The sequence below is a fragment of the Colletes gigas genome, unplaced genomic scaffold (genome assembly GCF_013123115.1).
Source record: "Colletes gigas isolate AHSC1104 unplaced genomic scaffold, ASM1312311v1 Colletes_gigas_Sc00004, whole genome shotgun sequence".
NCBI classification, from domain to species: Eukaryota; Metazoa; Arthropoda; class Insecta; order Hymenoptera; family Colletidae; genus Colletes; species Colletes gigas.
In genome coordinates this window covers 669481-683783 of record NW_025106633.1, presented here as the reverse complement: position 1 = coordinate 683783, position 14303 = coordinate 669481, and the positions used below count along the sequence as shown (strand labels likewise).

The 14303-nt window shown below is 42.9% G+C and overlaps 1 protein-coding gene across 1 annotated transcript in view; it reads right to left on the bottom strand.

The window, feature by feature from the left end:
* LOC122405306 (flocculation protein FLO11-like) overlaps positions 1-14303 on the bottom strand; it is a 37168-nt gene that overhangs the window by 8492 nt on the left and 14373 nt on the right. The window contains exons 5-9 of the mRNA XM_043409953.1: positions 13245-13510; positions 8612-8819; positions 6778-7029; positions 6112-6314; positions 3675-3766 (exon numbers count right to left, since the gene is read on the bottom strand). Coding sequence (XP_043265888.1) covers positions 3675-3766; positions 6112-6314; positions 6778-7029; positions 8612-8819; positions 13245-13510 — 1021 coding nt within the window. The remainder of the gene's footprint in view (positions 1-3674; positions 3767-6111; positions 6315-6777; positions 7030-8611; positions 8820-13244; positions 13511-14303) is intronic.

Genomic DNA, 14303 nt, shown 5'->3' with positions numbered 1-14303 from the left:
ATAACAGACTGCGAAAAGTAAAAGGAACTATAGGAAAGAGTGGTTTGCTATTCGTTCGACGACATTTTGGACCATTCAACGTACTTTATACGCAACGATTGCGCTTAATATACTAATTAGGACATATTTCAAAAATAATTGTGGACGAAGAATTCTATTTCGAGCGTATAACAGACTACCGAAGGTAAAAGGAATTATAGGAAAGAGTGGTTGCTGTTCGTTCGACGATATTTTGTAACATCGAAACGATCAATTTCGCGAACGCACGACGTCAGTCGGGGGTTAATAAGCCTCGATGGGTACCACAATTCGATACGCCATCGTTTTTATTACGAGCCAAGCAACCGATCCGCGTCGTCGAACGGTTCGCGCAAACTAGCTCACTGTCACGCTTGAATCGATAACGTCGAGTTCACGCACTTCCTGCAGGAGTTCGTCACTGTACGCCGACCTCGGGCGACCTAGTCGTCTTTGATGCGTCCGTACCCATCAATTAGCGGCGTACGGGACGTGCAATTATCGCCATAAACTTCCATCAACATCGCGAGCGTTTAAGTGGCCGGTTTACCGAGCTCGAAACAGAATTTGGTATTCGCTGCGTCGATGATTTTTTTTTTTAACGCGTCGTACGTTCGTCGTTCTCGTTGACATTTTCAGGGTTCGTGGGTGAAACGCGACATTATCGGGGGAAAATAATGCCCGATGGCTAGGACTCCCTGGATCGGTTATCGGGCGCTGACTGTTGCGTTTGTCGGATTTAAAGGGAAAAAGCTTCGAGGCGAGCGAAGTAGTCAATCTCATCGACTGGAGCAACACGGTTTGATCGATCATCGGGCCGCTTTTATGGTTGACCGGTCGTTATGGCTCGATGCTTGTCAATCGCCGAGCCCAGCTAACGCGCTTGCCGCTAACCGATTAATGTTGCTCGCTCGACCGCGTTGCTCCCCTTTTCTACGTTTTACGTTATCGCTAGTTATTCCAATTATTCCCAGTTCCGAGCGAAATTGGTACACGCGCCCACGGAAACACGTTTCAGGAACGTATACAGAACGGAACCGACACAGGCGACCGAACTCCGGGAGCCTCTGTTCAGCCAGACCTAACCCTTTCAAGGACGCCATGCATTTCGAGTTAAAAGAATCCCGAATGAACATTCTTCTTGTCGTTTAATCTTTCCTCGTGAGAAAACCCTTGACGCGTAATTTATTTAGTCGATTACATTTTTCGTACCTTTCCAGGAGCACCCCCTAGCCGTAGAATTAAATAAAAATGGAGGCGATACTTTTTACGCGAGAGAAATTTGGAAATTTAAACGCGAATTTTTATTATACTTTAGAGCTGAGAGCTTTTTTAAGAAGCGATTGTATTTTGGAAAGAAGGAGTTTCCAGACCCACGTTCAACATGACCTTTTTACGATCTTAACACGTTAGCCATGTGTATCCAATCGAATAACCACTATGTGGGTTTAGGGCGCCGTATCAATTTGAATATGCACGACATTATTTTTATACGAACCGAGAATATTATCTTACCCGAGTTAGAGGTCTATAAACGTAATCGAAGTTTATTAAAAAAACATTTTGAACAAGGTGCGATTCGAAAATTAATAGAAACAAGTCGTTTATATCAACACTTTCACTGCCAGATCGAAACTTTTGATTTTAGACCATCGTAAGCTACATAACCTAAAATTTGTTTCGGTACTTATATTTTAAAAATTCTATCCAAATTTATTTTTGTCGACGTCTCGACTTGAGAACAAATTGTTCTAGTATCATAAGTGAATGTTAATTGAACTATACGTAAAACTATATTTTATCTATCTCGAGTGGAAAAATTGATTTAAATTTCGCGCCACGTATAATATAGTCGAGCCGTTCGTTATGGAAGTCCATATTTTAAAGAAATGGGGAAACTCTTTTAAAAAGAACACTTTCATAAAGAAGTTTTAGCGCCAACGAGGTTTTCTTACGATCACGTCGGCTTAAATTCATTCCGTCCCCTCGAATCAAACATTTCCATCCCCCTGACGGTTCTACGTATCATCGAAAAGCAACGGGGATATTTAAGGGGCTCGAATAATGGATTTTTCCTAGCCAAGGTTACGCGAAGGTCTTGTCATACGCGATTGCACTTTTCTTGACATCAGCTGTCACAACGTGACAAAAACATACGGATCCCGCGTAAGAAAAGAATTCTCTTCCTCGACGTTTCTTCGTATCGCGAACAGCAACAGAAATGTTTAAGGTCGTCGAGTTAAGTGGGACGACCTGTACAGGAGAGCGTTTTAACGATAAAGGAGGGACAAAAAATTAATGGGAGAGTAAGGACAGAGTCGTTGCTACTTTCTGATGTTCTCGATGTCCTTGCCTACCTCGGAGAAAAAAGAAAAAGGGGAAAAAGTACTCTGACCAGAGTTCGCGGCTTTCCATTACCAAAAAAACATATCTAAGTACTGTTTACTTATCTCGAACGAAACGTTGGTCCACGCTTTGGAGATTCGATAAATTACGAAAATGGCGCCAGTCCATTTGTTAATTACAGAAATTATGCTTTAATGGTAACATCTACACATAGGGTGTTCGACCACCCCTGATTCTAGAGTCCAAAATAAGACGAAAATCAAGAATATCAATTTCTTGACTGGGGCTTCATTAAAAAGTTATTAAAAAATTAAATTGAAAAATTTCAAATCGTTCTGGAAAAATTATGTTCGGTTGTAGGGGTATATTACAATCATTTTTGGTCATTACACATACCCCCGAAATCCTACGCACTTTCGAGAAAAAAATTCATTACTGAAAATGTACTGTCTGACAATACGCTTACCTATTCCCCTTAAATTTCAAAAAAAAAATTCAAATCGTCGTGAAAAAATTATTTTCGGTTGAAGGGGTCAATTACAATCATTTTTGGTGAAGACATGTACCCCCGAAATTCTGCGCATTTTCGAGAAAAAAATTCGAGTAGGTACTGAAGCTTTTAGACGAAATTAGAAAATTTCAAATCATACTAAAAAAATTATAGTTAGTTACAGCGGTCAGTAACGAGCATTTTTGGTGAATAGACATACCCCTGAAATCGTACCCGTTTTGTAGAAAAAAATTCGAGAAGGTGTCCAAATTTTTCGATGAAAAAAAAGTTTCGAAATCGTTTTGAAAAAATTATTTTCGATTGGGGAGTTAATAACAACCATTTTTTGTCATTATACATACCCTCGAATTCCTACCCACTTTCTAGAAAAAAATTCAGAACCTTTTACGAAGCCTCCATCAACAAATTAATATTCTTCATTTTCGTCTTATTTTGGCCTCTGGAATGTCCCATTAAAATTTCTCACAGGGGTGGCCGAACACCCTGCATATCGATTAAAAGGCTAATAAATTTACTTATCGTCGAGAGAATACGGGCCAATTAGCGCTAATCGACCGAATCGCAGAACCTTTTATATCTCGAAACAAAGTGGCCTTACCATCGCTATCGTAATGAACGGTTCATATATTGATCGCGTCGTACATTGAAGAAGACAATTTTTGTCGAACCACGGAACCGTCGAACCTGATAGAATCCCGATGAAGGGAAACGCCCACGATGGCGAAGTCGTAGGAGAAACCGACGCGTCTCCGAGGATCCGTCGATCGTTTTCCTCGATCGCGCGCGATTCGCCACTTACCGTCATTTCTGCGCAGGAGTGATCGATGAATGTTAGTTCGGATTCCTCGCCGGCCAATAGCACGCTGACAGTTTTCTCCCCGGAATCGTCGTCTGCAACAGAAGAACGCGAGCAACGCGTTTTCGTCGCGCGGAATCCAAAAAAAGGTGGCTCGAAGCAGGGATCGGGCACGATAAAACTTCCATAAATATTCGAACGACCAATTCATTAACTTAATTTTGATGATTTATAATAGAACCTTACCAGTCAACATAAATACCGACACAAGTGTAATTCAGGGCAATACATATTTTTGTAAGCGACCAATTTTAATTTTAAGAAGCGAAACAGCCCTTCGAAGTTGAAATATCATTTTCATCGCGGAAAAATCATAATTTGATTTATTCAAGCACAGTGATGGACGGATCGAAGTCAACGGTTAGGTGGATTTATAGTTTCCCGCAGTCAGGCGTCGGTTTTCTAGTACCGTGCATCGTCCTGTCTCTCTAAAGAGCAGTATTACACGCAAAAAAAAAAACAAAAAAAATGTGTTCGACGTTTCGTTGTATTTCAAGCAACAGACGCGTTTAATATTTGACAGCATGATTGGATACGGAATGGAACGAAATGTCGATATTTGACCGTCGCAGAGCATACAGTGTCAGGTTATTTGTCACCTGTTCTAAGCATTCAATGCGCGTATTCGCCGTATAGATGTATTTCAATTAGAAAATCAATCGAATGTTGCCCCATCCCTGATCCGAGGAGTAGGAAATACGTGGTTGAGTCGATGGAATTAGCGATGGGACTGACGTGGTCACGTGTCGATGAATTTTCAAACAATTCGATGGTTATTACGAATTAAATATCGACAAACAAAATTTCAATCCAAACAAACGTCTCCCATTGAATAGAAATAATAACTTCGATCATAGAATGAAATTATGATCGAATAAAACGTTACGACCGGTGCCTATATCTTCCATTATTTGAATAAAATTTTACCCATCCCTGACGTCGACCACCTTTGCGCATCCAATCACATTCCACCAATCGATCGACAGTCATAGCTCTCGGCTACATATTTTCGACCGTATGGGCAGATTTTCGAATCCAGCGAACTTTTCGCGAACTTTTAACTCGTTCACTGCGGATCGTACGTCACGTGACGCATTTCAATCCATAGTTGATTGAATTTTCGTTGCGGACCGAGAAGATATCGTCGCAATTTTCCCTACTATTTTTAGAGAAATGTCTAATATTTTCCGTGTCACCGGATATGAAAGTCCCACGTCGGAGTATAATTTATCCGTGTTGTCAAACAGAGAAGCCTCCGAGGAAAGTCGCCGCAGCGAACGTGTTAATAATGCTTACGGTTAAGCGAGATCCACTGAAAGTATCATCTTAGCCGATATACCTTGTCACAGACGCGCAATTATGGAGTAATTCATGGTAACCTTTAGCACTCGTCGTCGGAGATCCACGGTTTCGAAATTGGTATATCGTGAAATGATACTTTGTTATTTGACATCCGTACGATCTTAGTCCCACCGGTGATGGGATCAAATACTTCACGAGTAGACTCGAATTCTGTATAAGTATCTCTAAGTAAATTGGAATTCTTTGTAAGTACTTGGGGAATAAAGTTCGAAAATTGTACTGTACATCAACTTTCAAAGGGGCCGTTTCAAAAGGGAAATTTTAATAATTTCTAATTTTATTTACGGAAAATAAAATTGGATCTCAAGACAAGTATCTCGATCGTGATCAAAGCTAAAAAAATCTATTAGCATTGCGTGAAACTTGGCGTACAAGAAGAACAGAAGACTATGACTGTGTACTCAAAAAATGGTTTCTGGGATCTCTTCTATTAACCCAACAATCAAGTGGCTTTTATTAATTGTCCTGAAAAAAGGCAAAGAAACGTAATTTTTTCCTTGTCCTATGAATTGAAAATAATCGTATGGCAAAACGTAGCACACCTATATTCGATTGTTAGTTTCCATTCATAAGGAAAAGCCACGAATTATGACTCACTTCCTATGTTATATGCGATGTTTAATAATAAATTGAACTGTTATTATTTAAAAATATCGGTTAATAAATTTCGAATAAGACGATACAAGTTCGTTCGACTCTAATGTGAAAACGTTATAATTGCAAAACTTCAAGTCAAATGTAAAATTTGACATAAATGATTTCTTCGTCAAGTGTCACGATCTATGGGGTTACGACAAAAAGAAATTAAAAAAAAATTGTTGACCCCTGTAGCTGAGGATCACCCTAGCGAGGACGTGAGAATTAGAGGGTCGAACGGGGGAGAAAGTAGCAAATATTAGCGAAGGACCACACACTGTATTCATTTTGGATTCGCGGGAAAGCTACGAGCGTTGGGATTGTCTCGATCGTCGGGCTTGATCCCACCTTTAGCCATCGTTAACGAGATCGGTACACTTACCGATCGAAGTGTCGTAAGCGTGGAGGTATTCGGAGGTCATAAATTGCGAGACCAGCGAACTTTTCCCCACGGCCGGTGCTCCCAGCATGAGAACGCGATACGGCGTTGGTCCCTGAGACGCGCTGCTCTCCCGAGAGCTCGCCAACGATCCAGCCGCTGAGTTCCTCGCCGATCCAGAGTACGAAGCCGTCAGGTGTTCCGTGCTGCACCGCCGTTGGTAGCCACGCCGAAAGAGAGCGACAAAAGGACGAAAGAAAATAGAAAGAAAGAAGTATGTAGCGTACATGCCGCCGTCGTGCAAAGAAATTCACGAGCTCGTAAATCGGAACGCCACTCGATACGTAATCGCGTGTCGTTTTCTGTCCCGTATCGCCGTTACGTTTCCACCTTGTTGCCTATTCCGTCTCTTTTTCGATCGCTTAAAACGGTTCGACGCCTCTCGTGGCTGAGTCTCGACGTCGCGCCATGGATCCTCCTCTAAGATCCAACGTGTGTGTCTACGTCGCTTAAACGCTTATGCCACACGTAAACTCACGCGTTCGATTTAGAGTAGAATCGACCGGATACTTAATTCCCCCGACCTTGTTGCTTCTCCGGCACTCCCGCGGATCGTTTCGCCCCTGTCAAAAATTTTTAAGATGCGCATCGTGGGTAGAAAAGTCTCACCTCGAGTTGCTCGACGCCACGCTGTTGTTGGACCTAGATCTCCGACTCTTCAGGGAGTCACCTCTGTTCACCACACCTTTTATGGTTATACTGAAGTGCCGGAGCCTGTAGTACTCCTCCTCGACGCCGGTGTTCGGCATGCTGGCCACTCTCGATCTCTGTTGCGGAAGACACAGGTAATTTGGTCGGCCCGACGAACGACTGCCGGGCGTCTTAACCGATTGCGATCTGCTGTGATGCGGACTACCGTATCTATGGCAAAGGAAAAGTAGATTTGCATCGTCTGTTTCCAAGCCTGGCCCATCCTCAGTTGGTACAGTTAAGAAAATAGGGAGCTTGTGCAGCTCGACTTTCGTAAGATCCTTCGAGAGGCGAGATTCTCGTGCAATGGCTCTAAGAGTAACTGATGTTTGGGAATTTTATTGTTCAAACTATCGTAATTAACTAAACCAAACTATCTTAGTCCTCTAAAATCTTCCATTAAATTTTTTCTGAAAGGTAGTCGAGCACCCTGTTACAATTTTTGTTAACCTATACTATAACATACAGGACTCTTAAAGACGTCAAATAAAACGTATGACAGGAAAGCAAGAGACAAGACAATCAAATTGCTGGAAACATAATAAAAATGTTAAAAGTTGACATATTAATGCTTGAAATTTAGTATTTTACGATTTTACATAACCACTTCTGTTATATACATTATCCTAAAATTTCGCATCATCATAATCTTTTAGCCCCCATTTGCAAAAAACAATCAAATTTTCTTAAAGTCGAAAAGCCCATCGAACCTGATTTTAAAGTAAAAATGTAAAATTTACAAGTGTATAACTTTAAGTCTTTAGTTTTCTGAACCTGTTACACGAGAATCCGTCCGTAAGAGCAGAGGCTCTGGCCTGTCGTGGGCGCCATTTCGAATGAGTCCCAGAGGACTCGTGAGTCCTCGTTCGCAGTACGTTGGTCTAGACTCGTAACTCAGCTATTGAGTATTACATGATGTTTAACACGTTCAATTCGCCACGGAATATGGCCCCCTTTATCGTACTTTCGTTCCGTGCGAGCCATATTTTATTCAACCTTTCATTACGTGCTAAGACGATATCTGCGGTGGGCAACAAGTTGCAGTACTGTACCGTTGAATAAGAGAAGGTACCTCGAAAATTTTGATGATTGGTCGAGAGCTATTTAGGGGAATATAACTATTTAGGGGAATCGTACGATGCACCGTGATTTTGCAAAATTGACAAAAATTCTTTTGTCCTTTTGTTTTGTGTTAGTATTAGGTTGGCCAGAAATGAAAACGTCTTTTCTTTCATCCGTTTAGAAACTGCACGAAACAATGTCTAGTGTCTGCTACCAATTGATATCGCACTCGAGAATTAGACTGAAGTTGGTTGCTATTCATTTAATTAATTATTTATTTATTTATGGGTTTGTGTACCCTTTGATATAATACAGTTGCATAATATGTGTAAAAGTTTCGTTAATTGCGTATGTTATAAGATGCAATACACAGAACCGCTAAAGAAGTCCAGACACTGGCTAAACTGATTGGACAAGGATACGATTAATACAATTATTCTATGTATAACATCGTTTAAATGTTTGAATATGGAATAACTCCATATTTCGAGTAATTTCGAGCATTAAAAACTAATTGTAAAATTTCGGGACAATTTACATTATCGATGATTTCATAAGCAAACAACGTTATATTTAGACTGCAACGTGACAAATTTTCTGACCAAACTAATATTTTTGGAGATTCTATAAAGCGAGTTCGCTTTTGCTCCAAAGACGAAAATATAGAAATTCCGAGAATTAGTGAACGAACCTCATCTCGAAGTCGTGTATCTCCTGCAGGGTGAGCGTGTTCGCGACGTCCAGCAATTGTCTCATGTTCTCCTCCCGTCGTCTGACGTCCGCCTCGGGGTGCAAGAGTATCGTGGCCGCCCCGGCCGATCCGTCCAACGAGAGCGACGGTTGTTGAACCACGATCGTCGCCGCTTGCGTCGATCTCTTGTTCCCAGCCGCGTTGCCACCTTTTTGGCATCGGAAAAGCAAACACCACGTTACCTTTGTTCCCCGACGTCGCCCGCGGCGTATTTTTGCGAGTTACCAAAAGACCTCCGAGCACCGGACATCGCGGAGCGCTTTTACGCGTTCTACGTTTCTTTTACGCCTCGTTTCCACCTCCACATTCACGCGCCATTTTTCGCGTCCGTTCCCTTTGACATTCTTCTTTCTCTTTCTTTTTTTTCCCCCCCATTCTCACACAATTTTCCCGATCTTGTTCTCTCCTATCGAATCGATCGTCGAACCGATCGAAATCTCACTCGTCCCCTCTTTTTTTCTTCCTCTTTCTCATCCTGATCGTTCTTTCGTTTCCGTTTCCGTCTCCGTTTCCGCTCGTCGTCGCTCGTTCGTTACCGCGTCCACGCTTTTCGACTTCGACCCTTTCGGCGCTGAGGTTCGAACACTGTAAACGAAACGTCTAAACTCCGCAGAGATAACCTCGCGTACGCTTGATTAATTAGTTTTAGTGGTCACGTTTGGTTCGGTTATTCGTTACTTTTACGTATACAAGCCGAAACAAACGCATTCGGTTGGTAATTAAATGAAAACAAAGTTCAGTTAATATCTCTCCAAAGAGAAACAGAGCAACTGGAATCTGCTCGAATCTCATTTCCAAACGCAATTATCTTTTTATTTTCCTACCAATCAATCGATTCTCAACGAATTTGTATAATAATTGTATTCAACGTTGCTCCGGAACGTTCGCAAACATTCGCAGCGTCGAAAGGGTTAAAATTGTTTAAAGATCCAGTACTCGGCTGAGAAACGTACGATGCCAGGAGAGTCTTTTTCGCAAAGTGCTAAGCGTCGGATACATACGCGTGCGTTTTTTTTTTTCCAAGCAGAATTGCCGCCCGTGATTCTACACGAGCAAAATTGTTCGCGCGATTACTTAAACGACGCCACGGAATTTCGACCAGTCCGATGCTTCGTTTCCTCTTTCGCGTCACGTTCCCTTTCTCTCGCCATTCAGGATGTTTCTAGCGCTTGCACCTTCAGAGACGAACGATCGACACGATGGATCACAACTGGTTACCCGGTGCGTGGATCTGATCGGGACGTATACTTACTCGGGGAAGACCAGGGCGAGCAAAGAATCGGACGAGCAGAGCGGAAAGGTAGAGCTTGGGAGCTGATAAGAACGGACCTGGGAGGAATGCAGCGCCTATCGGTCGGAATTTGACCCCTACTTCGCGACACGCACGATTTACCTCTTCAGGGACACTGTTGCACGTTCAGTTCTTAATTATTTTAATTTTATTTTATTATTTAATAATTTGAAAATAGAAATTATCTCTCGCTTAGTAGTTGAATCTGTAGAGGTACCGAGTCTCTCAAAATTAAACGTTAGAATAGGGAATTATTGATATTTATAATAAAATATAGCAGTGGGTGTTCCGTGCTAACCGGAATAAATAGAAGTTAGTTTGCTGTTCGCTCGAATACCAGTTTGAAATTTGTTTGCCTCGAACGGAGCGATTTGTCCCTGAAGAGGCTGAGCTACTGAAAATGCCAACTATTAGCTGTCGTTAAATTTGGACTCCTTCCTAACACACAACTACCAAGCCAAGCATAGGGAATTGCAGTCCGTAGAAGGAACCGCGAAGCGTTCGCCTTACCTCTTTGTAACTCTTTGGATTCATTCTTGTCAACTCCCAACTGTAGGATGGTGGGATGGTACGAAGAGGGGGTGGGAGGAAAAGGGTTGCACAAACAAACGGGCACACGATCGCAGTCCCACTTGTATTACGCGCGACGTAGAACACCGTTTTGCAATTTTAGTTTCCCGGAGCGACGTCGCTGGAAAATAAGACACCGCTGGGGACGCACAAAAGAAACATCCCAAACGTATTGCCGATATTTAAGCGATCTTTCGTGCAATGGTTCTCATCTTGCTTGTTGTTGCGTTACGTTTAAGCAAGTCAGGATTTTCAACGTTGATTCAACTAATGAGGACATTAGTTAGAGAAAAGAGAAGGCACCGCTGGTTTACGAGGTATTTAATAGCAAAATTCGACACCATAACAACATTCCGAGTGGAGTGTCCGTTTTACGTTCAAGGACGACTTCAATTTCAATAGAAATCGATTCACTGACATTCTAGAAATAGACTTGGACCTCCATAGACTTAAATCAACACTATCGCTGTACGAAAGCTCATTTAAATATCGGCGTAACACTCTGGCCATTTCCATTGTTAGACAAATGGTCTCGATTTTAGCGAACAACACGACTTGTATTTTATTTGCACTCGAATGGTCCTGAAGACGTTCCTTTAGTAAAACTAAACATCCATTTTCACGATTGGAACGATTTGCAAACACTGTTCGTGATTTTAATCTTCGAAGCGATTCGGACAAAACTAGCTAGATTTTCTCGAAAATAGCTCGATGGCCTGTGTTTGTTTTACGCGTGCGTGGCCCTGGAGACGTTCTTCGGTTGGTGTAAGCGTCCATTTCGCGATCTTACTTTCCGGAAACGTTGTTGCTGGAAAGCAATACACCGGTGGGACTTGGAAAAATATCGGTCGTCGGTTCGACACGATCGGACGGTGTAGCTCGATTTTTTCGAGAAATAGCCCGAGAATCTGGACTATTCTCTGCACATACGCGGAGGTGTACGAAATCCTCTTCTGTTTACGTTTCTGTCAAACTTACGAGGGTGCAACGACTTTGCTTCAATTTTATCATAGACACAAATAAAAAGAAAAACAGGTACACTGTAACATAATTTGCAACAATTTTATCAAGGCAAAGTGTCAGATACGACCATTGATAAATACCAATAACGAGATATAAATTGCAAGGTAAATTTCAGTACATAAAAATTTTGAACTGTGGTCATGCTAGTGTGAGATATTCCAAAATAGTTGTTTTAATACCTTAATGGATACACACCGACAACAGGAACTAAAGCAGATTTGAAAAATGTTAAAAATAAATGGAAACAATAACAAAGAGATAAAGTAAAGGACTTTTCCTCGTCCCTGGTGCAAGGGATCGATATTGTTCCGCGCCGCTCGTTACACAAGTGGGGTTTGAGAAATCGCGGTTGACGGAAGAAAATGGCCGTCGCCGGATGTGAAAAGAAAGTGGTTCGCGACGCGGGAACATACACAAGTTTTGCTGGAAAGAAAGGGGCGGCAATTCGGCGGAACCTGCTGTGGCAAACGAAGCGCAATCAACTACGTTACATTTACTAACGGCGAAATCGGCAGAAAACATGCGCTGTCTGGGACTGAAACAGGGGCACCAACTTGTCGATTTTCGACAATAATAGAGCGATGCAACGAGAGAGGGTCGAGTGGCCGATAATTGACGGCTCTCTTCTCCTCGAGGGATTTCAACCGAACGGTTCTCGTCAACAGGTTCCGGCTTCCGGTTTCCCGTTTCCCGTGGATAACGATTTATCGATCGTTATCCGTTCCAGCTGCTTGGCTCGAACGTCACGAGGGAGGTTTTTTCCGAAATGTCACGGTGATACGGTCGCAAAATGTCGCTGTCGGGTCGGCGTCGTTGAAAGTTTACCGGCCACCAGCTGGATCGATGCACGATCGCGATCGAGGAGAGAGAGCCACGTGACTCGCGAGTCGCAAGAATGTAAGCAAGGAACGAAAGAAATAAACGAGAAATCGAGAACGTCGAATAGATGCGGTGAGTCGAAAGTAAAAACGTTAATATTCTCGACACGCAAGCGTTCGAGTGAATGCATTCAAGGTGTATAGGCAAGGAGCGGAAACGAATATGTAATCGCCAAGTGCGTCCCTCGTCTTGTCCACGGACAAGATCGCTACGAAACGAGGGATCACCGGTATCGTCGAGACCCGGGATTCATCGAATCCGAACAGAACGACTCTCGACGACGCAGATCTGGTCAAAGATAAGGTCAAAACGTCCTCGTCGTTACGGAGATTCGATATTGCGGCAACTTCCTCGCTCGCCGGCGACCTTCCGTAAAAGAATCGGTCCCCGGATACACGGGAACGAGCGTGGAACCGACGCGAGTGCACGTGAGCGAGAGTTACGTCCGTCGAGGGGGGATGGCTGCATCCGGTGATCTCTCGGTTTCGTTAAACGTCTTGAAGCATAAACTCGAGCACAACGAACTGTATACCTATTGCGCAAAACGGGAAAAAGAGCCTGACCCATGAATGAATGGTCGAAACGAGGGGATGAGATTCTGAAAGAAAACAACAACAACAATTGATTTTTCTTAGCGAGAACAACGCCCTTCGACATTCCGAAACGCACATCTACGCCGTTCGCCCGCGCATTCGCGTACAACGTCGCGGATCAAATCGAACCCTATCGAGACGCGCCGTTGCGACAACGCGTTCTCGCTAAAGTTTAATGGTTAATTATGTACCATTAAGCTCGATCGACTCGACTCACCGGCGGCTGCTCTTCCCCGAAGCTTGCTGCCGCCGGTCCTACCTGGACCTTCGGACGATCGGTCGTTGCTCGCGCATGCTCCTACCAACGATATGTCCAACGGGTTCGTTGTCACGTTCACGTTTGGCTTCTTCTGGCCGTGTTTACCCTCGCTGGACGAAGAGTTGCTCTGCCGGCTGCTGCTGTCCTGGCCTTTACCGGCCATCAACAGCATCGGGTTGTTCGGATCCGGTTGGCCAGCGTCCACCGAACCCCTCACCGGTGTACTGCGAACACGGTGCAAACGCAGGATTATTAGGAACGAAGATCTATAGCAATCGAGGAACGGTGGATGTATTGCTCGACGCTGGTAAGCTGGCAATCGGGAGGACACAAGAGTCGGGGGAGTAAGCTACTCGATGCTAAAGACTCCGCTTATGAAAATGGGCCGATTTACCTTGTTTCGACCAATTGAATTCGTATTCTTTTCGACTGACAACTTAGCAGCGGTGGACAGTAGCCGTAACAAGTATTACGCGTTCGCGAGAAGTTGCTACTGCTTTGCTTGACAGTACCATAGAGTGATGACATGATAGCTAGGCAGGCTGATTGGCCAGAGCAAAATAGCAATATCTAATTAACTGAGGCGATTACAATTGCAATTCCATCGCGTGACGAGGAACGTGACCGAATCGTATCAAGACAGAGTAGGATAGAATCATTTTTATGGAGTTTTTCGCACTTTACAGGGTTGAGGAACAACTTCTCCAACATACTTAGAATTTTTAAATATTCTTCATCAAAATACATCATGATTTTTGCCAAATTCTGGGGAAACATTTCTGGCCAGACTTTATATTTTCGGTAAAGAATTTTTTTCTCAAAAGTGGGTAGAATTTCGAGGGTATGTCTATTCACCAAAAATGATTGTAATTGACCCCTGCAACTAAAAATAATTTTTCCAGAATGGTTTGAAATTTTTTAATTTTGTCGAACTTTTGTCCACATAACTGAATTTTTTCCCGTCGAAAAATTTCACACCTACTTGAATTTTTTTCTAGAAAGTGGGTAGGATTTCTA